We start from the raw sequence: 25,117 nt of genomic DNA on the forward strand, positions 1-25,117 counted from the left end.
CATGGACACGCACGCCTTCATAAAGTACACCAAGGATGTAAGTATAAGTCAAATGTCCTTTATGCAGCTGGAAATGTTTTAATTCACAAAAGTAACAGCTATAATGGACAAAAAAATGCTGACTGAATAGATTTCTTTTGCAACAAACAATAAAAAAAATGTATTTTCTGCTGCAAAAGTTCAGCTGAATTTATGTCTAGTCGTACATTTACACTTCATAGACTCTTTTTCTAGGATTCAGTGCTATACATTGATGTGTCTTAATCATATCTCGTTGCTATAGAAACCCAGCATGGCTTATTTCAGAGATATCAGCAGGTAGAGTATAATATGCAGTTTAAATGAGGATAGATCACCAATAAGATGCTATGGTGCCTGAAACGTTTCCTTTTACACACAATGTAAACCTCTGACCTACAGGATGTCTAGCTCTTCTGTCATCATTAGGACCTTTATATCATACCCTGCTAAAGGAAATTATACAGTTCTCCAACATAGAAGAGCTCACCGAAGCAGCAAAATTCTTTATATTTATAAGGAGCAAACAGTACACAGTTTGTACTTGTGTATACATAATCTGAATGGAGCATAATCCCTAACCCCCGTTGCTCAAAACAGCTAGTTCAGTAAGCTCATAGAGCCATTTAATGCCCTTAGAGAAGTGAATCAAAGACCATGGAGGTGGGGACAGAAGTCAACCCCACATTTAAACGGAGCATCTGTCGCCCTGGTAGTGAAGCACATATATGAGATTTACATTTACTTTAATTTTCACACATTAGTGGCCTCTGAAACACACTTACAAAAGGGATAAACCAGGATTAATGCCTGGTCAGCAGAGTCACTGACCTTCCATAGCATACTTCATGTCCAAGGCAAAGAGGTTCCATGTGATTTCAGAGCTGATCTTGCCCACGTTCAGCTCCTGTGGAAACCTAGAGGGATTGAAAATGGTTTCAATCAGACTCATTTCCACACAATGACACACTTGACCGACTGTGTCAACGGCTTGGCACATACTAAACTTTTACACATTACAAAACAGATGACTGGAAGACACTGCATGAACTGAAAAATCTAACACTACGGTACCATTTTTTTAAAGGCCAATGTTTGTGTTGGAGTAGAAATGTCAACAATATAAGAGAAAAGCACACAATCAAAAGGCACAGTTAAGGAGAGCGAGAGGGTGGGCACCTATTTGGCAAGTAATCTGCTATTTTGAATGACTATAGATTTTCCGTCAAAGCTTGAGCGTGCGGTTTCAATGGTTTAATTATCCGTACCTACAGACAGTAATTAGACGACATTTATAAATGACAGGGCTTTGGCCACGTAGAGGTCACTTTATCTGGAAATGTTTTGGTTTTTGACCAGAGACCGCCTTGTTTCAAACAGCAGAGATCTCTGTCTGACTGTTCTGTTTGCCCCTTTGGGAGACATAAAGCATGTTATTGGCAGTCTCAGATTTTTTCACCCACTGCTCTCAGCAGTACACTGAAGCCATGAACCAAAAAATATATTCCTTTGAAACTGTGTATGCAGGTTAGGTGAAAATGAATTGTCGCATAAACTGTGCATCCACTGTGGTAAACTGAACTATGGTAGATGAACTTTATAGCGTACAGATTTTCCTAACTCTCAAAACCGCTTTTTTACCTTTAGCATTGCTTTAGAGAAGTGTTTTCAAACAGAAAAGTTATACAGCGTGGACCTCCCTTACACAGCCCATTGGCTCCGATCTCAAAGGGTCATAGTGATGCACATGGCTTTTTCTTTTGCGTTTGTAATAGATAAAATGTGTACAACTTAGACAAAGACAGTGCTATCTAGTTTGCTATCTTTATTTAACAACTATTTCTGTGTAATCTCTAAAGCCACTTGAGGCTTTAATACATACATAAATGCTGATGTTTATACTAGAACAAATAGTAGTATCTATATTGTTATTGTTTACCCAACAGATGAATCTTTTATCCTCAGGCTTCACTACAATTGAAAGAGAACATGCTCATAGGATGCAGATTTTATAAAAAGAATATCAGGACTAGTTTTTGTGATTCTCAAACCTGACCAAGGGAATGCGTTGGAAATGGGCATGAATATTGCAAATCTATCATTAGACAGTGGAGAAGGGAGAGCTCTCGGCATAAACAGAGCCTTAATAAGCATCGTAAATCAGCGAGAGGAGGGAGATGGGAGCTGAGAAGGCTAATGCTAGTTTGTGAGTGATACAAAAACAAGAAAATGCATCTCGCTTTTATGCAGCCTGTTGTATTCATGTCATATAATTCAATTTTGATTATATGAACCAAATGATCTAAGCCATATGCAGCAACAATTCCACCTTATTCTGGAAAGCACTCTACTTTTTTATGTGCCACAATAACTACAATGTGATCGTAATAAAAGAAAAATACATTCCAATTTGCAACTATGCACTGAACCAATCTCACCAACTGGAGATGAACTATTTCCTTCACTGAAACATATTGCTATGTATAGTGTGAAATGAATGCACAAAACAACATACAATTGTATTTTCAATTATATGCGCTACAACAATTGAAAAGAAACGAGATGGAAAACTTACTGGTTAATGACGGGGGTGTATGCAGTACGGTCCTCATCGATCACAGACACCATGAGGGTGATCAGTTTGGGCCAGAAGTCTAGGTTCTTGATTGATGGTCCTTGCTCCTCACGGGGAATATCCTGCTTCCGGCTCTACAGTGGGAAAAATTGAGATTGCACAGTCAGGAACTCAACCACGATAAAGAAATAAAAATAAAATAAAATAAAAAAAACTACCCTGAAAGCACCATACAGAATAACCTGCTAATACAACCAGTTAAAGAATGACATAGTAGTTGTAGCAATCAGCTGTAATTCAAAATGGCCCATACAAAAGCACATGTTTCAAAGATGCTGAAAGCACTCCAGAAGCTAAGAGCAGAACACAGTGCTTACAGGTATAAAACACTTTCACATTCCTTTCATTGGGGTTTAAAATAGGTAGATAATTTCAACCTTTGAATGGTGGAAAGTAGATATGTAAAGTGCACATAAAATAAAATAAAAACAAACTGTGCAACTAAATGTCTAATTTTTACCAAAACAAAAAAGTGAAATAGTGAATTATTCAAACTACTTTATTTAATGATCCAGTAGTAGTAGTAGTAATTTGGAAGAAACCACAGTGCACACAAAGTGCTAAAATAATTTGATATTTACATAATAATATGTCTATTAGCTATTTGACCAAGTGTGCAATGAAGCAGTACACTTGATACCCACAGTTACACAAAAACAATGTGATACAGATCTGTCTGGTTTCAAAACAGCTGGGATATCTCTTTTCTGTGTCACTGTACAACAGGCCCCTCGTTGACATCCCCTGGTACAAGACGCTGTAAATTAAAAGCACGGTCTGACTGTAGCATTAGTGCTCTCCACACAAGCCAATCCTTCTCCTGTCAGCAACTGTCTGTCTCTGCAATCCATTCTCTTCTAACATGTTCTTCAGTACAACACAGGACTGGGCGGGGATCAGCTGCACTAACAGATCAGTATCATTAGATAGAAAAACACTGACAATGTCAAATTGCATTCTCAAAAGAGTACAGTTTGACAGTAGACTCCCAAAAAGAGCCGTTTCCGCTGCCTTTGTCAGAAGGATGCATATACAGGATGTGGGCAATTCTAATGGACGGGTTACAAGCCAATGTATTTGTGTGAGTCCCAAATCTGGGCAAATAAAGTAAATGAACAGTGCAGCAGTCCAAAGTCCATGGTTTACTACTATTGTCATACCAATACATATTCTCTAGATTTTCAGGATTTTATTTAATTGTCTGCAGTGCACTGCATTGATGTGATCAGGCTTCATGTCGCCTGGAGAACAGAATTTAATCACAAGGGAACAAGATTACCAGGCTTTGGAGCTGACAGCTGATCATAGAACTCTGTGCTTCATTCCTCTAATCATTAAACCAGGGTTAGGTCCATGGCAAAGATTAGTGTGGGCTATTGTACTGATGTAAAGAGAGGCCGATTCCTATTTGCATACGCAGTGGTTGGCTGGGATACAGTAGGACAGTGAAGGTTGTGTCTTGCCTACTGACATGGATGCTGTACTAGCAATAAAAGCTAATGCTGACTCCCTCTGCTCATTTGTATTCCCCTCAAGCCTGAACAAACACATTGTTAAAGGTGATTAAGTAGTCTGGCATCCTTTTACAGTCAACAACACACTCATGGGCTTTGCTCTCAATAGGATGTGCTCCTCATCCTAAATAAAGAGCACTCTACAGTATGGGTGCTTGCTGCGCACAAGGTGGTGTGGGCACTAATTCTGTAAAATATGACTCCCCCAGGGTTGCAGTTTGTAGTGGTTGTTTGGCATATCCAATATCTAAACTACTCAAGCGAATGAGGAAGGGCAATATAACTACATGCAGTCAACAAAGCTACCAAGTGTAAATTTGATAATTAATCTGCTAAAGAAGTCTCCAACTGTATCATTAACCATTCATCTGATTGTATGGGTGGTGTGAGGCTTCTTCGTAATAATAGTGGTTACATCCTGGACAGTGTAGTTAAAATTAAAGGCGCTGTATCTGACATTGTCCCTAGTATTTGAACAAAATTTGTCTTGCCCAACTATAGATATGTGTTATAAGAAGCTCTTGAGGTCCACATATGTCCACTGTCTGCATGTAATCAGGTTCGTTGTCAGATAATCCACATTTGCATGCGAGTTGTTGTTAGCTTTACCGTGACTGCAAAACTCTGCTCTGGACTCTGAAATTTGAGAAAAGCACTTATAAACTCATCGTGGTGAATAATTACGATGCTAGAAATGCAAAAGATGTGAGGAATAACTTTGGAACACTGCAAACCGTTTAAAATTAACTCTGTTTTTCATGTTTTTAAGACAAAAAAAATCAGGTATAGCTCCTTTAACTAACTGAAATGTGACTGCTAGTGTTCACTGTTAAAACTAGTGCAAAATGTATCCAAGTCACATGCTAAATGAATTACTAGGGTCAAAAAACATGAAGTCAGAGAACTAAGGCTAAACAAGTGATTAGCAGGCAGAGAGTAACCGAAGCAAGTCTTTCACATACGGTCCCGCCTGCTCAGACTGGCAGGAGGGCATTGATTTTACTAGCTGCAGGTGGATGTGAGCGATTGTTTGGGGCTTAAGAGGCCAGACCAATCAGCATACAGCGAGAAACAAGAGCCAACCAGGGCGGGACAAAGAAGACAGGCCACCAATCATAAGTACAGATTTCTGCACAAAATAAAAAGGACTATGCAGAGGTAAAGGATGATGCGATGTGTTGTGCCCGTGACATCCCCTTTTTTACTTTTTATATATTCTAATATATGTAAAGAAATTCTAATTTTTCAGAGGGTGAGGCTAATCTAGAGCTGTAGCACTTGAACTGGGCAGCGTTTCGGATGCAAACTGCACAATCCAGTTACATTTTGCCCTACACAATACAACTTTATATCCATACCAGCATTCAAACAAGATTTTTAATGCAAACTGGTCCTTAATCTCACTTTGAATAACAAATCATAAGGTTCTGAATGCATACTCAAACAACAGCAAAAATAAGCATAACATTAGACACCGTACATTGGCAGAGCATCAGTGTTTTAACTCCACACAGGCATTTTTTTTTGCAATTTCTTCCATGCACTATCTTTAAATCCCTTCCTTTTCTGCAGAGATTTAAGCAATTGTACCTTATCCTCCTGCGTCGCCTACAGTTATTTCCCATTGAAGCCAGAAGCACAGATTTTGTTGTTGTGTTAGGCTGCTACACAATATTTCACCGGCTGTTTGACCGTGGTGTGTCATCCTTGTTCACTCACTGTTAACAGCTACCTCATACACCACATATGCTGAATCTCGAGCTTGTCAGTATATGTGAAAAAGATCTATTCTAACAGCAAAAGGGTCTAGTTTGTGTCCTTGTGCAGAAATGTGAGGGAATGCACAGCGAAAGTGCGTTTGATGATGGTGTAATTAGTGCATGTGTCTATCTCAAGGCTTTGGTAATTGCTTACAACCCCTTAGGCTATTTAGACAAAGCAGGCCTATAATTCAACATTTGAGTAGTTTGCACCCTATCATAACCTAAAAAGACATTATCTTCTGTAGCGTGAAGACCATTTTCTTTGGGTAAGAAAGCGTAAAATAATCAGGCGGTGCTGCCTCTTGGTAGCAATGGTTTACTCAGGTGAGATTCAAAGCACATTAAAACATTAATTTGGGCAAAATGGCTAAATTATATTAAAATACAGCACTTTTATGGCAAATGGAAGTGCTATGTATTTTCTATAACCGTTTTCAATCAAAAGTACAGCACTTGAGTTAAATGTGAGAGGTGAGGTTTTAAAACAATAAAAGACAGCGATAAAAATACAGTATCACAAAATAGAATAAACTATACACACTTTCGATATGCACAACCTGATGACCTCATAACATAAATAAAACTATTAATTTGTGATGTTTTATATATGTCTAATGGATATACTATGTTATCAGTAGGCAGATCTGGATCCTGCTCTAGTATCTGAAAACACAAATTACTTTTACAATTAACTTGACATTTATTTTATGAAGTTATACAGTGTATGTTGTTATTACTGTGTGTGTTAAATGTACAACTTGGCCACTTTTTGTAAGCAGACAATGGAATCACATTAGATTTTGAGTTATCTTGTCATAATAACCTCCACAAAACAATTCATTATAGGGTGACTGTCTCAATCTCGTTCCCAAAAGTGCAGCTCGCGGTATAGCCACCAGAAAAGCCCCCATGCAAACTTCCCAATAGACACAGTGTAAATTGTTACTGCCTAGTAAATGTCACCCACAATATATAGCCTATTGATTTCTAGCCACACCACACTGGATTTATATATTCCCAGCATTGTTGCACACATATATAGAGAACACACTAAAACTGAAAGGGCAACCATCATGTCAGCTTTATGACACGCTGAAGGTGGTGTAGGAGAAAGACGTGACAGAATGAAGAAGTGCAGCTGACAGTGAAACTAGTTTGGACTTCATTTTCAATTGAATAGTCTAAAATAAAAATTTAACCTAATACTCATTGTGTCTTTGTGACTATTTTAATGGCTGACAGGTTCATACATCAGGTGGGTCATCAGTGCTAAAAAGTGGCACTAAAGACTAGCACTGGACTTTCATCAGAATACATGCAAGTTCATGAACATGAGCAATGTTTTTTAGTTGAAAGCTTAATATACACAAAGACAAGCGGCAACTACAAATAATGAAGTATCTTGTGTCACAATAAATGCATTATTTGGTATGATACAGCCATATTGTAAAAGTAGTACTAAACCTGCTTAAGCACAGCTCTGTGGTGATGCACCGTACACTATGAATACCCAAACTCTGGGGATGCCACTTGATTTTACTAAGTGAGGCCAACATCTCTTCATTTACTGTAAAGCTCCAACAGTATTCTTCCTCCAGTCTAAAGCAGCCGGTAGAAGAAAACTCTCTCCTTTACGTGACTACACATCAAAGTCTTGAGAAGTGGTACAGTCAATTTCAAGCGAAAGGGTCATTCTGCATGACATAAGCCATAAAGCTTTTAGGCTAAGTGCTTTTCTTCATGTCAAGTACAAAGAGGATAAAGCCCACATGAAATGAGCTGAAAGGCTTGAGGTGAGGAAGAACAGAGGGAATTGGTAAAGTGGTTTACCTGGTCCAGCAGCTGGTTGTACAGTTCGTGACAGTTATCAAAAATATATTTGTATGTTGAATCCAGGCAAGCTTTAACACAGTCCTTCACAACCATGCTCGCTCTTGGTGGACTCTGCAGCTCTTGTACCTGCATAAACACATACAAGATTCAGTTTTATCAGGCTTTCAAGGTTACTCAAGTACTGCAGTACATGCACACAGACATGTTTTGTGCTTAACACAGATTATTTCCATCGTGTTAGGGACTGCATTAGTTTATATGTGGCAAATTAACACTATGTAATATTGATGTGTTTAAACCAGGAAATACAATCAATTGATCAATTTTTTATTTTATTTTGAAGCACCCGAGATGGACACCAGGGATAAAATACAAAACTTGTTGTTGGGATCTAAATACTATGGATTTTGTATATCGGGGATTCTAATAATTACAATCTCATGACTGAAATACCCTTAGTTAAATCTTAGAGGTCTCTGTATACTGGAGACATTTATTTGAAAATATTTTTTTGACATTTTTGAACAATTTTGACGTAAATGTAGACAATGTCAAAATTTCTGCCATCACAGCGGGAAAGTGTCAACTCCGTCAGTCCAGTGTGGTGCATTTATTCAAACTGTACAGGAGTCTACACCTGTCAACTCCATCAGTCGTCAACTCCGTCAGGTTTCAAGTCTGTTGGAGTTGACCGGTCGCTGACGGAGTTGACAAAGGTAAATGTAGCTTCTAAATGTACTAATAAAATATTATTTGTGAACTTGTAAATCAGTTAAGTTACACAGAATATATATTCATATATCATAAATAACATCATTTATAACGTCAAGTTGAATTTGTGAGAGAGTCGACATTTTAGGCTGACGCCGTTGATAAACCGGAGTTGACAACCCGACAAAAATGTATAATAGAATAGATTATACATTTTTCATCTCTTGAACAATGTATAATCTATTCAGTTGTCACTTATATTCTGAGCCTGTTATAGACCAATCATTCTGTGACACTTCTAATGCAAAGTAAAATATGTGAACTCAGCAATATCATAATAAAACCTCATTGAGGGAGAGGAGAGAGAGACAAAGGAGAAAGAAACACATGAGGAGCACTGGAGAGGAAGAGGAGGTGACATAATGGATGCAAATATTGTAAAACATGTAGCATCTGGAATAAAACATATTTGTTCAGTTTTTAGTTCACACATTTTTGTCAGCACTGTCAAATTTTTGTCACTTTTAAAGACACTTGACTATTGAAATTCAGTTTATGCGGTTTAAGTAATTAAGGACATTGAAATCTACAGCCTGATTTGTGTTGATTATTTAGAGAAATTGATTTTATAACATAAAAATAAAAAATAAAAAATGGAGATGATGGAGATAATGTGAAACTCAAATTATTATAAAAGTATACAATTACAATTTAAGTTTTCAGATATACCATTGCACACAATAGTATATAACTCTTCAAACAGCATAGATGGAAGTTAAAATTTTTGTTGGTTTGTAATGAATCAAATTATATATGTTTTTGTGTGTCTGACGGAGTTGACAATAATTTAGTTTTAGCTTTTTTTTTTACATGATTTTTATTTAGAAGCTGTTCCTTTGCATTTCTGTACAGCTCAGAACTTACTCTACAAAGGTGTATAACTCTCATAACTTGGAACACTTTTGAAATAAAACTAATTTCAAAACCCGTTCATCGATGTGCCTTGTTAGTGAAGTGCATCCTGTTCAGTATTATTGACTATTGGCTGTACCATGTATACATTGTGGCACACTATCTCCAGAGCTTATACATGCTAAGGCTGAGAATGACCAAGGCATAGACTGAAAGCTTTGCTAACCTAAACTGACAGTTTTCATTCCTTAGCTCACACCTGCCATCTTAGCTATGCCTCAGAGCCTTGGCCCTATACCCCACCTCGTACCAGTGGAGAGCTGCTTTTCATAAAACACTAGACAACTAGACAAACTGTTGCAGGAGGGAGCTGGAAGCCTTTTAAGCACAGGCATTCTCTAAAACAGTCAATATACATAAGTGTATTTCATTACTTCACTCTGTTATTGGGAAAGGGTGGAAAATACATAGTAAATCTTTTTGGGGGCTAAAGAGTGAAAGGTTTTCAGGCAGTATGTGTTTCAATTGATTTCCTCCAGATGAAATGTGGCTAAAATCAATTACGGTTTATGTTATTAATTGAATGGCGGGAGGTTTTATGGCCATGACCAGTGCTCTGTGTCACTTTGGCAAGGGCAAAGCAGCACTGCAATAAACGTCAGCCTCATCTGGAATATTTACAAAGGTCAACATTTCAAATACTGTTTGTCTTACCTTCATCCTGAAAAATGTGATGCTAGTTAGAAGATCAACAGTGGACTTGAGATCTTGGAGTCGCTCTGGGTTTCCTGCTGGGAAGTTGTCCTGGGAAGATAAAAGAGAAAGAAATCATCAAAACAGGGTGTCCCAAAGCATCGCTCACCCACCAAATCACAGTCCATAAGTCCAAATATTGAAATTGATTAGAAAGCAAAGGCCAGCAATCATAAGGAAATGACTGTCTGCCTAATCGTTTAGAGGACAGGGGAGGTCTCTGTTGATGAAAGCCTCTATTTCAGGGCCATGAAGTCATCAGGCAGTGCACAGAAGTGTGACCGAGTGCATATAAAGCCTGACAGCCCAGAGCCACGACATCACTGGCCCATGGACCAGCCCACTCCCCTCTCTCACTATGCTGTAATCAAATTTTGCTTGTCTTTCTGTTCCTGCTTTGGCTTGTCAATAAATGCACACCAGAGATTCAAAGAAAAAAAAAAGAAAAAAAAAAAAAGAAAGAAAATCTTCCCAGCAGTAGCCTTCAGGCTCCACAACCCAATCATAGACAGGACTTTTCCTCAGATTAAGGCTCACAACAAGATGAAGCACAACATATTGCAGGGCTTTGAAGTTGACCAAACAACTTTTTATGAGAAAAGTTGCGAAGGCAATATCTTCACTCTAAGTTGGAAATAACATTATATTTTCTAATTATACCTATGTTACGCAGGTGTCGCTTGTGTGAGAAGTTGAGATGATTAACTCATTTTTAATCAAAACATTTACCGTACATGTAATTCCAGGCCATGGTGGAACAATAACTTCAGTGATGTTGCTTGGAATCTTTTTTGGCTCAGAATTACCATCTGAACCAGGATTATTTCTACATGAGTGAATTATGTCAACTAGCAAACCAAATGCAACCTGCATATACAACCTGCAACCTGTTTATACAAGGGAAACACTTGTGTTCAATATTTAAGTTCAAAAGCAGACACAAACGACCATAGAGCTTAATCTCAGGTTCAGTTGCCATCATTCAAACTGGGACCAAAATGACAGAAAAGCCCTGGGAAAGCTCCTTTCAGTAGCAGGATAAAACATCTTTGACTATGATACCCCTTCTGTAGTACCAGAAAGCACAGCCTGGTCCGGTGGTGCCAGCAGAGGTGCCAGGGCCCTCCGATTCTGTTGGGAGTCTATATTTGCTGAGTGCCAGAGCACACCTCAGCCTTTTATCTTAATAAATGAATAGTTAACACATGAACATGTTGTCCCATGTGTGCAGCTTCAAAGGTGATGATCATAACAGCAGAGCACCGCTCTTCACGTGTGTGTCAACAAAATCCCACGGAGCTGGGTGCAGTCTGAGCGTTAAGGAGTATGTTTACACTTGCATAGGATTGGTCAACTGGTCTGTTTCCACAGGTGCCAGCATTATCATTTCAGTTATATGATTTTGCATAGGGCTGATCTCAAGAGTAGATATGTTTTACAGACTACAAAGCTGTTTTCAAGCCACCCAGGAAAAGGGTGCATTATAGACTTGATACAAATGCACGAACAGTGAACTATTTACACAAATCAACCAAGTTTATATGATATGAGATAGCAATGTAGACTTTTAGTTAGATTTCTAGTTGTTAATTGAGATGAATGGAATTCCCATTTAACTGGAAGTGCCAACCACAACAGTGTAGGTTAAATTCACAATTTTGATTTCATAACGATTCATGCCCACATTATACTGTCTTTACAAGCTGCTTCTTGTGAGACAGACATCACTGTGACTGAGCCATAGGGGGAGTGTGTGGGGGAAAGGAGAAGGCATCCTTAGTAAGAAAAACTTTTTTCTGTTTAAGTCAGTGTCTGTTTTACCCAGTCACAAGGGAAGAAAACTTCACCTAAAGTAAAGCTTTAAGGATTTTGTCTTGAAAACAGCAAAAACCAAAAAGACAAAGAGTTAAGAGACAAATTTATAGCACAGGAGCTAAGAAGCATACTAAAACTGCATGACTTCTCTAAAAGTAGGAAAACACACAGTGTGCACTACTTCCAATAAATTCCATTAAATGATTGGATAACACAGTGGCATTCTGATGAGCTGAGTTGGGCCTAATTTTTATGCCAGTGCAGTCTACATTTGCTTTTTGAAGGCAAGAATTTAGATGAAACCATCTTTGTATCTTATTTTGTACATTTTAGCGGTGCTAAACTTCACTTTCACTTGAAATAATGCTTGTAAAATAATTCAGCCTTGTTGACAGCTATACTTTTGCCATCAGATCTTTGACTTCCAGTTGATATACGTGCCTCTTGAGCTTTTATTTTTGCTTTGTCTATTTTAAATTTGAAAGGATTATCATGGGATTAAACCGGTTTAGAGATTATCACAAGAACTTGCACCCATACAACTGCAGCTTTGTGCCAATTCCCCAAAGAAATAAGGAGAAGCCCTTCAAGGCATTACAGATGAGTGCTGTATCCCTTTGAGACACATGATTATCTGTTTAAAAGTCACACAGCTGTTGTGTTTTTCTTTTGCATTTTCATATTAAAAGAAAATCTTTATTTACAAAATACAATGCATTACATAAATGAAGTAGTACAGGACAGAAAGTGCAAGCACCAGGTGCATGAGGTAATATTTTTTCTGGAAGCTATAAAAGCGCATATGTTTTAGAAGAATAGTGAACAGGCAACAAGGGTGATTACTGGAAAAAATAAAAATTGTAAGTACGGTGATCCACACCGCTCAACACATTAGCAGACAAAAAGGCAGCAAAAATTTACAAAAAGGCTGCATGAAATTACAAATGTCAAACCCACACCATAAATAAACAAATGTCATTACAACCAAACTAAGAATGTTAAGTGTCCAAAATAAACCAGTAGCCCAAATCTCCTGCACTAGACACAGCACAGACAAGCGAGTGAGGCAAGGTATCACTGTGCATCAAGCCTGTTGGAGGAAAGTTTAACTGGAAGAAATGCATATGAGGCAAAATGCAAAATGGCAGATCTCTCTGTGCTGATCCAAGGCCTGTGTTTTACAAAAGCAAACTCAATCTTCCATCCGAATGTCATTATGGGAAAATCCATACGGTGGACGCTTGCCCTGGCCAGATCAGAATCTTATTACCATCCGATAGTGGCAGAGCAGCCCATGAGAGGGAGACACTGAAGGAGGGAGTAGTTGTGTGGTGTGTATGTGCTTGCGTGAGAGGCAGTGGTCTGTGGCAGGCTTGACAAGAGAGCAGCAGGCCAGAGCTGGCAGGTGAGGCCGATGAGATTTTCCCTGACTGCTTTCAGCAGACACCTCATCACTGCACAGCAATATAAAACATGATTTAGCCAGAGATTTCCCAAAGTACTTGGTGCAAAGGCTAACAAGAAAACCACATTTAAAATATGTACACATATCCACTTTTTGTGTGGTGGGTGGTGAGTGTATATATTTGCTTATACATTTGACTTTTATACGGTTTGTCAACAGTTTATGCACAACTCCAATAGAGCGAATGTTCCTATTTCACAATAGTAAGCATATAAGTTTCTTTATAGAAACAATACAAGTCGGTGTCTCTTACATTGTAGAACAAAAGTACTGAAGCGAAAAAAGGTCCCGGCCAATAATTTTAACTTGTTCCAACTTTTGGTCTTAAAAATTGTGGTGCAAAACTTTCTATAATGTAGTTACTTCCTCAACAGTTGGGGAGGTAAATGAAGCATAGGCAGAATAAAGTTCATCTCCCAGTACCAGCACTTGACTTCGATGGTGGTTAAGGGTATAGATTAAGAGAAAAGCAGTGGTTACTCCCAAGTTTCAACTCAAGCCCATTGATTCTGTAATTAATGTGCACAGACACGGATCATTATCTGCTGACTACTTTCATTATTACAAGTCCTGATAGGGCATCCTTAATGCGCTTGCAAATATCCTTACAAGCTTTTCTAAGAAAAAGCTGTAATGTTGTATTTTGTCTTTTTTTTTCCCACATAAATACCAGACTCTAGTCTGATGTTTTCTTTTTCAATTGTCGTGGGATTAAACCGCTTTAGAGATTACGCACAAATGTTAGTTTGCATGTAATAAGCAGTATTCAAATGTTATTTGTCAATTAATCTGGACGAAAGGATTGCTGACTTCTGAGCCCTGCCTTATACTTTTTTGGATTCATTTTCCTTTTGTTTGTCCTAATTCCAATCCTTCTCTCCTGCCCCCTCCCTGTTGTCTCTCCTTAAATCCTCTTCATCCTGTCCACACTGCCTGTGACTCCCAGTCCCTTCAAGTCCATAGTCTTTCTGCCTCTATTGTTATCACCGCACTGGCCTTCGATACCACTTGTTTTTCCTTTGTAGACAGACAGCGGGATCTGCTCCTATCAGGGGTGTCTCTTGTAATCACATGTGGCTTCACATGGTGAGCACCGGAGAAGAACAAGGGGAAGCCACACAATCAGCTCCTCACTGACACGTCGCCGGTCGTGCTACGTTAAGGCTGCAGGGTCATCGTTCAGGAAGCATTCAGTGTGCGGAGCATGCAGGGGGCAAGTGACGCTAGTAGGGCTACACCTGAGTCTGGATTTGTTAAACTCTACCACAAATAAGAAATGCAGTTTTGACATGGTGTATAAAATGTAGAATTAATATCTCTAGAAAAACTAGTGTGGTCCATTCAATTTCTATATAACATAAAGAATAATAATTTATAAAGCTATTCATTGAAAGTTATAAACAGTTCCCCAGCAGTAGTACAATGAATTTAACTGTAATCTAACTTATGTTATTTATATACTATTTAGTACCATATATAGTAATACTTGAATACTAGAATGCTATTCATTGTCTGCTTTCTTTTGTTGCAAAATTCAGCCGTATTAATATCATTATAGCTAACAGAAGTTATTATCAAGTTACTGAACAATTAAATCCACGAACAAATGTCTACAATCTCCAAACATCTCGAGAAAATAAGCCATAAATCACCATGAAGCAAATGAGCTGGTTCTACAAATAGGCTTGAAAGTGGAGGTGATTTGAGAGAGGATTACAACATTACACAGCCATTGTCATAGAGCATTGTTAAACACGCAGAGAAGAAAACGCCACAGCATTACTCCTGTGTGGGAACAGAAAAGATAAAGATTCAACACTCAAATGTGGACTAAATCATGAGGATTCTGGGGTAAGTGTTCCCTCCGTTAAAATTACAATATATTTTGACAGTCTCTCTATGGCTCTGAGCTGTACGCCTGACTGGGTGTAGTGTAGTGTCTATTTATTTGCTTGTAGACCTACTGAGACTTCTGAATCACCAAAGCACATTGGCCCTATTTCAAATAGATTTGAACCAACACACTACATCAAAACAGAGCCTAAACTCAGAAGAAACAAATCCAGGACTAGATCATGATCATACAGGTCTAACTTGGGCTTAAACCAGGACCGAGAGTTAAATTATCTTTCATAAATTATTTTTCATGGAATCATATGCCTTGAATTAAGCTTAGTATTGTTCTGAACTGAACTGAACTGAACTAACGCATCTCTGGGCAATTGCACAATGATGTAGAAAATGTGCCCTATTCTACAGACAGTGCTTGATATTTCAAATCTTCTTAGCCCATACAAACCACTTTCTTAAATATCAGATGATTGTGTTGGTAGCGCATTAGCAAAACAGAAAAATCAATCAATATCAGACGCCACGTTAAGAAGTTAATGTTTCTAAACTACTAAAACAGAGCATTAATATCTTAGCATATTGCAGGGTAACTTTCATCTATAAACCTATATCCTGAAATATTCACCTGAAACACAATTTACACGCCAATTAGATCAAGAAATAGAGAAAACAAATATTAATCAGAAAATTGGCATCAACACCATGTTTCTAAATTCTGATAGAGCAGTAAGGAACCAGTTGCTAAGCTGTATGCGTTTTTTTAATAATGAAATGATAATAAACACCTGGGAAAGGGCATAATCATTTCAGACTAAATTATAACATGTGACAGAACATAAAAAAATCATCACACCTACCCGATATTTGGACAGGTCGATCCGCAGAGAGTTATGTAGCTGGTCCAGCAATTTGACAAACTTCTCTCTCTGTTAACAAAAAGCATGTTATGTCAAGTGAACCAATGGAAAACATGAGCTTGTATTAACTGTACGATCTAGATCACAACACAGAATCTCTTACAGTTATTCAATTTGATTTTGATTTCATTATGGAGATCCATTAGGGAGACAATATCACAAAAATATCGAATATGAAATTGTCGCTGTGCAAACATGTGGAAAATTATCATGTGAAATTTTGCTCTAGGGTTAAAAAGTTGAAGAGTTGTGTTTTGAGAAGCTGCAATTTTAATGACAGAAAAATATAATATAAACTGAAACAATGCAAGATCAAAACTGTCACCGGATCCGCACAATTGAATAATTATATTATGTCAAAATCTTGTTGCTTCATCTCTTCTCGTCAGAAATGTGTCTTGTCCCTATCTATCATTCTCCTTTGCAGCCTATAAATAATATACAGCAATACAAATGCTGCATGTGGCACGAAAGATGTTAAAACAGTTAACAGTTTGTATTTTAACACTGCAAAGATTCCGCCTCTTTAAATCATTCAGGGGCACAGATGTGATAGTGGTTCAGACTGTGCTTTAGGTGTTTGTGAACTATAATTTGTGTTTGGCTAAAGGCTTTCAGGGGATCACAGGTTAAGGCAAGGAAGGGAACACTTTGACCCTGGACTATATACCACTACTTTTGAGTTCTACAGAAGCTATAAATCGGTGCACTTACCCCGAAGTTAGAGGCTGCAAATCTGTCTGAAGCAGATGCCGTGGTTGTGGTGGTGGTGTGGGCGAAGTAGGCGTTTATATTTGCAAGCAGGTTGCTCATCACGGCTGGCACACCGGGACACATGTATTTGGCAGAAAGACAGGAAAAATGCCTGTGAATGAAACAAGCAGCTGTTAGCATTTATGGTGCAATATATAAGATGTGGCCAAATAAACAAATGGCACCGTAAAACCAAAATAAACAAAAACACTCTAGTGTTTAAAAAAATCCAGAAGTTGGTGCAAAAAAAAAGTATATTTAGCTGGAAGCGTCTGCAGCAAAAACAAGTTTAGTCGGCACACTGCAGTACAGTATTTCTTCACTGTAACCACAGAGACTGCTGAAGAGGAGAACATATTTTAATGTTCCAAACAATTACTCCTGCTGGAAGAGTTACTGCAAAAGTACTTGACTGCTTGCCGCTTGCTCATGTAATCACAATAAATCAAAGCTATCAAGTAGTAAATAAGCTCTGGATAACCTATAGCTTGAGAGATATAAGGCTACAGAAAGCAGAGCAAGCAACTCTAATTGTGAAACCTCAATGCTTTATAAAAGGCTAATATACTTTATAATTACGTTATAAGGACCAGAGGAAGACAGGCACGTTTTACTGTTTTGGGATCATACCAAATACGCATCGGTTCAGAAGCAATAACTGCAATGGGAAACTCTGGTATCTGGTTTAAACTAGAATCTCAGTTGGAGATAAAGAGCATATGTTGCTATAACACTTTACACCAGTGGTTACCAATCGTAATACCACCTACATCATTATTTATGGTGCACATCAAGAGCGGCCGCTAGCTCCATCTGGATATATTTAAAAAGCACTTTCGTCTATTTCCTCTGCCTCAGTATATATAACAAATGTGCACTATGTATGAGGCTTGTCAGTTGTTTGCCTCCCACTCTGACAAAATCTGGGTCGATTTATAGTTTTAAGAGTAGAAAGATGGATTACTTGAGATTCTAAATATTTTTTGCTTCGTGATGAAAAGATTATGAATAATACCATAAAGAAGCAATTAACATATTTTACTGTGAATTTGGAGATTAATGGAAATGTTTTTAATCAATTTGAGCTAAGCCAACGCAGACATATTGAAAGTAACAATTTAATTTTTGTTTTATACGACTAGACTAACTTTTCTCTTTCAAGCTTTTATGGTCTAAAACGCAGTATGATTACAAGGGGTTCTCCGCTACATAAAGTGAATGTATTAGAGACAGCGCAGTTTGGGGGAGTAATGATTGCAGTTTTACTCCTATCCACGGTGCCTGGTCCAGCACACAATTTTACACAGACGCACCACCACATGCGGCTCATCAGGAGGCCTATTTAATTACTCTGCTTTCAGCCTCCAAATTACCCAGGAGTACTTGGGGTTAGGCGAGCGAGTGATGCAGGCGGAGTGGCGATGGCATTCACTAAATTCCCCTGGTGCGTTTAAAGCTCGATCTCCTGAGTCTGTTTTCAAGAGGGAGACATCAGTCGTGCTGGTGTTGCCATGTCTTTATTTTTATGAGACCAGGAAAACTACTGTGCCCTAAACTCCCATATAATTTTGTGGCCTAGCTGGCAAGATGAAATGCGAAGAAGGAGCGGGGCGTTAGGGCACCAGTGAGAATGCAAGGGTTTCTAGGTGCCGTGATTTATTCAGCCATCATAGCAGGAGTGACTGGAAGTGTAGTTTCGATGATGAAGAAAGCGGAAAGGTAAAGGCTTTCATAAATTCCTGATGAGGCATAATAAGCGCCAATATGAAAAAAAAGAAAAAACACTGAGGGGAGACTAGATTGGAAGCCCGAAGCGGCAACTCCACCAGAGAAAGGCAGTAATAAGGACATTGCTTCACTTATGTGTACTTAAATGACTTGTCTGCCTTCAATATGCCACATTCTTGCATCGTGTTCTTGCTAAAACTATAGTCTGTCACCTAGCAACTCAAAATGGATCAACCACTGGAGAGGCTATCACCAGACTTGGTTTCAGATTTCCATTATGTCTTCAAAAACAGTATCACTTTAGAGGCTGCAATGTCTGAAGATGTTTGAATTATTGTTTCTGTGGTATCGTGAAAATGTATAGCAAATGGTAAAAGCTTAGAGTTGTTCAATGTAGCCCAATTTGACTGAAACTACTATGGTAAAGTACAGGTCTCAAATTACTTCTGCAATGGTCACTTTTTGATTATTTCTATTGGGCATAATAATATACCAATTGTGTGCAAGGAACTGTTGGGGAGGACAAATGTAAAGGTCTACAACTGTCTAAATGTTTAAATGTTCCTCACTGTTGTTATTGTTATATTTATTATGAGAAAAAAACCCTAATAAATATTAGAATAATGAAAAATAATAGACCAATAGCTGAGTTTAGTTCATTATCTACATATCTTATTCCAATGACATTATTTTCTTTCCATATGGTTACTTAAGGCATGGGGGTGTTGTGATTTGATCCCATCCTCTTTATGGGATTACATGTAAAAGAAACTGAGACTTAAGATATTTATGGAAGCAAATGGTCATGAAAGATCAACCGGACGAAGAGGAAAGCAAAGCAGAAGTGTTTATGTCCATCCGTGATCAATATGACCATTGCATGTTTGAAGTTTTTCCACAGGACCAGTGATTAATCAATCAAGCTCAAGAGAAGTTCAATAGTCCTCCGAGCTGGGAATCTGCTGAGAAGACATCTTTACTAGGCCTCCTCCTGCTCCCTGCTCTCCTCCCTTCTCCTTCACTCTGCCCAATGAGACAATGACATATGGGTGAGGCAAAAGGCCATAGATCAGGGTGGTACTAACGTCATAGCCTGATAGATGGACTCCACTCCGTATCTCATGGCGAACTCATCCACTATCTCCTGGGACACGTCGTCAAAGTAGACCTTCCACGCCTCGTCCCCTTTCACCTGCGGGATCTTGACCACGCCGCCGTTCTTCACCTCCGTCAGGTAGTGGAACAGGTTCTGTGAGTGGCATGGGAGAGATAAAAGTGAGTGGGTGAGGTGATGAAGCACTCTGTCACAACAAGTAATGAAAGAGATGTTTCTGTCCACGGGCCTTAACCTGCAAAGTGAAGATTATGGCCCTGTCCATCTGTAACTGGGCGTGGTGTTAGAATGAAGCAGTGCTCCACATGATGATACTTACCTCATGTAGACAGGTGTACTGTCCGTGAGGTGGAGCCACGTTCTCCTCTCCCTTCATTTCAACACTGATCTTCAGGCGGATGGCCCCAGAAACAGCAGACTTGTCTGTTCTTTTATCTACGATGTAAAGGAAGGAATTTAAAATATCATATTTTCAAATAATTAATTCTACATTGAGCTGCACATTATTGCCCTCTTCCATATTATACCAAGAAAAGTCTAATCATGTTTCCTGGTGCACACACACCACATCAAACCTAGCATTTAACTGGAACTCTACCTGGACTTAAACTTAGACCCAGAACAGAATCAAACCAGGTCCTCATCAGGGTTACAATGGGCTCAAATAAGGACCAAGTCAGATGCTTCAAACTTATTAGCATACTTTTACAGTACTGTGAAGGAAAGTGCTACCAATCTCTGTTAATAACAATATACTGTGAGAGGGGTCACGCTCCTTATAATTCAGGTGTATAATAAATGATATACATTGTAACTATTTGTGTGTTTCTTCAGTAGTTTCTTGAGTAATGCTCCTCACTAATGGAGGGTCTGTTGGGAAAAGTATATTACTTTTCGCTGTGTCTCATGACAAAGTGCTGCAGTTGTGATATTGGCCTATATTAAAGTAACTTGATGTATAGATTTCAATAGGTTTAATTGCAGGCAGCACCTTTCAGAGATAATGGCTTTTAAACTGCCATTGTGGTTCTGCTGTGTAATAAATTGCATGGCCACGTTAGACTATACCTCTCAACAATCAGTCAAAAGAAACAAATGTGAAATATAATGATTCAAAATGATCCATGACACTAGCGCTACAAAAGGATAAAGGCCACAGTTCAAGAGGATGTGAAGTGGCGTGAAGAGTGGAGTAGGTGTAGGGAGGACACCCACATCAGTAAAGTCCTGTTTAAACATTCATTGAAGAGGTTTAAAAAGGCTCAGCAGCAGCAACAGAGAGTAGTAAGCCCTATTATCACAAATTGCCTTCTTTTAGCTCGAGAGGCAAACAAAGATAGCATTGGCCGGTCATTGTATTCAGCAGATGTGGAGCTGCCTGTATGTTTCCATTCACCTTTATATGCCATGACATGAGCTAGATAGGCCCTATATCAAGTGCTGAAACTGAACCACAAATCACAAGTCCTGATGGGTGACCTCAGCTGAATTGTTACCTGACCATTGACCACAGTAAAAACTGATGCAAGGTTGTGTTAAACCAAAAAGTGTTGGGAGGCAGAAGTTGTTCATACCCAAATTATACCAAACGTCCATCTCTCCACTCAAAGTGCGGACCTCGATGATGGTTTGGCCTAAGAAATCATCCGACTCCCTCTTGAAATGCTGCTTGACCCGTGACTTGATGTCATCATCCTCATCCCAAACTCGCACCTTGATGCGGTCTGTGGCGTTGTGGCATTCACTGTGATTTGGAAAATGATTACACCCAAGTCAAAACAGAAACACTAAGACATGAGCAATGGCAGGAGCACATTCAATGACAGCTCATCAGGTTTTGGGGAATTCAGTGGAGCGGAATAACAGTCAGAAGAACAATTCAAGCAGAAACTATTCTGACAACAACAATTCTTAACCCTTTATCATATGGATGACAATTTGATCGCTGAGATTACATAGATATATATAATGTTTTGGATTCCACTTCTGTCAGCAGAAAGGCATTAGCGAGAGTTAGTCTAATTAAATCTCAGGTGTGATTGGGGTCAGCGACAGGACATTAAGCCACAAGATTAATATAGTGAATTTTTGGATCCAATACTTTCAACATTTATTGATTTTCTTTTTGAATTGTCTGTGTGCCTCAGCCATAGAGCCCTCTATACATCATTTTGTCTGCCTTATTTAAATATATATATATATATATTTTTTTTTTTATTACAGTAGCAAAATTGTTAAATTGAGCAGAGCTATCAACAATTAGTTGGAGATGAGGGTCAGATTGGTTCTGAAATTAAAAACGACAGACAGGTTTTATCCTAATTACATCTTTATGCAACAATCAGTGAAACAGTGCATGCAGCTTTTTTCCCCTTACAAATCCTTTTTAAGAGAGACGCAGCCTGCTGCACTTGTCTAGGACTCTCTTTCTGCCAAGCACACACTAATGTATTGCTCTATTAATCTACATCCCTGTAGTAATGGGAAAGAGTTTTATTACAGCCACTGCTGGAGTCTCATTACAGGTATGTCTTTAGCTGCTCCTGCATGCAGAAACATTGAGTCAAGGGCTAAGAAACGCAAAAAAAATTAGTCAAATAAATTATTTATTAAAAAAAATATTTCAGACTGATTTCAAAATGAAAACTATAAAAACCAAGACCAATTTTGCTTTTATAGGGGAGGAGTGTGAGTAATGGCACAGCGAGAGCGATAGCTTTTCTGCCGACTTTAAGGTAATACTTAAGCTCATAACACAAAGCCTGTTTTCACATTGATGTCACACTATCAGCATTAAACTTACAAAAATATGTTTTGTTCAAATGAGATCATACCAGATGCAATTCGAAAGACAACAAAATCTATCACTTACAAGTAAAACTTTTCATCCCAGACAGGATTGAGGTTTCCAAAAATAGTCTTGGTCCGGCGCTTGGTCTTACCCACTTGGACTGTTACATAAGGGTCACTTGAACCAGTTTTATCCTTGGCCTGAAGTCCTTGGGCACTCATGACTAGAAAAGAGAACATAAATATCCAAGTAGATGAAAAATGTATAACATCAAAATGTATGTTTTTATACATTGTCAAACTGGAGTCGACCCCCATCTGTTGCAGAATAATTTATCTTACTCTTAATATTCACAACTGTGTCATTGTCTGTATTTTTACGCTGAGTTTTGTATTACAGCCAGAGTTTCAGTGTTCACTGAAACTATAGTGTAGGAAAATCTGCATTCTGATCAATCCCGTAGGTATCCTAAGTGCTTTTTTCTGCTCAAACAGAAGAGCAATCTTCACATATCAACAAAGAAGATCAGTGATTGAGAATCTCCCGTCAGCACATGGGCTGGAGGTGCAGAAAGGCAGTAGTATTTCACTGCCATAAAAGGGAAAAGGACACTGGGATATTAAATATGCATAAGTGATGGTCTAAATTATTCAAAGTACATATATAACCCCCAGCTCGATGCAGACAGAAGCTGGTGGGAAGGAGGGGCATGGACTGTTTGCTCAAAGAATGTTCAAAATAAAATTGGTGTGAGACAGCAGTGATGAGAGTAGGTCAAAGTGTTTCGATATTGATCATGATCATACTGTTCCATCCCAATGATATTTCTTGGTCAATAGAGATAGCAAATACAAATGAAGTAGAGCGATATACCATTGGGTTCAATTTGAGGTCAATAACATCATTACTATTGCATTTTATATTGCTATATGGTGTACGTTTCGACAGTTATTGAATTATTGATAACTAAAGATTAGTTTTATTTCCATGGCTCTCCTTAACCAATCACAAACTATGAGCCTAGTTGATAAAAACAACATTTGGAAATCTAAAATTATGACAGCTAGGAGGTGGCAGTGGGTCAGTCCTTCTATTAAAATGCTTGAGGCTTTTATCACATTTGCTCAATAGATTTATTTATATTTGTGTTGCATCTGCTGCCTTTCCTTCTAATGGCACAGTTCTTAAAATTAGAACAACTCGCAGCCAGTGCCATGTGAGGCCTATTGTTTTCCCAAATGATGATAAAAATATGACGGCTCAATAAATCCAAAATTGGACTTTCAATAAAACCTCTCGGTGATTCACAGAGGCAACCCTGGGTATTTCTCATGTCATTCTATTCCCTTTTTCCGTTCTTCTAGCTTTTCTCTTTTTTTCTTTGCAGCGGCATTTCCCCTGTTCTCAAATTCTTGTCTCTCTCCAGTCTATTGATTGATGCCGTCAGAAATGCAAAGTGGGCAATAACTGAACTCAGCCTGGCACATTTACCACACACATAGATCCATGTGCCGGATGGGCTGGAGGTTACATGCTCTGCTATTGACCTTGGCAATAAAAACACCTATACAAATACCTATAGTTGTGTTTTGTACGTCAGATCTTTTAGTGTGTTTGACCAATTAATAACTAAAGTCTGCTACCTCTCGTGTATTAAATTATTTTAGACTGTATAGAAAATAGCATCTAAATAGCATATATATATATATTTTGGAGAAAGGCATTGGCAAAGGTTGTTAAATATACAATACCACTCAACATGTAGGCATAATTAGAAAACATTTGGAAGCCCGCCCTGGATTTTAACATAATGTGTGAAATAAATGTAATGTTGTAATAACAGCTTACAGCAAAAGTCTTCTAGTCCTCAGATAACAGTCATATCCAAAACTTTCATAAAGTAACCAAATGCAGTACATATCTTCCTTATGTAAACATGTTTATGTCATCACTTGTAAAATACAACCAGGACCCAGTGGTTAAAACAATACTACTGTAATTATTGTTGCTGGAGTGAAAACAAAAATAATTGTGACTGCTTGAATAACCATATGAATCTTTCAGTAAATCTGTGCTGATAAGAATGTCAGTGAGTGATTAAACACATGAGTCAAACCTATAATGCTGATCTTGGCAGACCACTTGGAGGTGCCGTCCAGCACAGCCTGCTTGGCAGTTTTCAGATGAGTGGAGAAGTCCTCTTTAGAAATCTGGAACATTTCCTGAATGACTTCAAACACCTCAGGACGGTTCTTTTCCCGAATCTTCATGCGTTCCTTCATTGCCATGATAATATTCTGAGTCTTGTCCTCTGCTCCATGTTTAGAACTCTTCTCCACTGCCCCTGAAAACAAAGTTTTGGAAGATATTTATGCAATCAATTGCTACGTTTTAGTTTTGTTTTGTTTTTTTTGGGGGGGGGGGGGTTTGTTTGTTTTTTTATCACCAAACTGCATAAAACATATTTCTCCACTGTTTATACAAGAATCTCATTGGTAAACACAACATAGGCAAATAATGTTGATTCCTGTGTGTATTGCCCGG

The 25,117-nt window shown here is 38.4% G+C and overlaps 1 protein-coding gene across 1 annotated transcript in view; it reads right to left on the reverse strand.

Moving 5' to 3' along the window:
- Positions 1-25,117, reverse strand: part of LOC117386713 (protein unc-13 homolog C) — a 61,962-nt gene that overhangs the window by 24,639 nt on the left and 12,206 nt on the right. The window contains exons 7-17 of the mRNA XM_055232479.1: positions 24,690-24,917; positions 22,655-22,796; positions 21,357-21,526; positions 20,102-20,217; positions 19,754-19,917; positions 16,902-17,052; positions 16,128-16,196; positions 10,101-10,190; positions 7,761-7,889; positions 2,594-2,727; positions 850-935 (exon numbers count right to left, since the gene is read on the reverse strand). Coding sequence (XP_055088454.1) covers positions 850-935; positions 2,594-2,727; positions 7,761-7,889; positions 10,101-10,190; positions 16,128-16,196; positions 16,902-17,052; positions 19,754-19,917; positions 20,102-20,217; positions 21,357-21,526; positions 22,655-22,796; positions 24,690-24,917 — 1,479 coding nt within the window. The remainder of the gene's footprint in view (positions 1-849; positions 936-2,593; positions 2,728-7,760; positions 7,890-10,100; positions 10,191-16,127; positions 16,197-16,901; positions 17,053-19,753; positions 19,918-20,101; positions 20,218-21,356; positions 21,527-22,654; positions 22,797-24,689; positions 24,918-25,117) is intronic.

The sequence above is a fragment of the Periophthalmus magnuspinnatus genome, chromosome 3 (assembly GCF_009829125.3).
Source record: "Periophthalmus magnuspinnatus isolate fPerMag1 chromosome 3, fPerMag1.2.pri, whole genome shotgun sequence".
Classification (NCBI taxonomy): domain Eukaryota; kingdom Metazoa; phylum Chordata; class Actinopteri; order Gobiiformes; family Gobiidae; genus Periophthalmus; species Periophthalmus magnuspinnatus.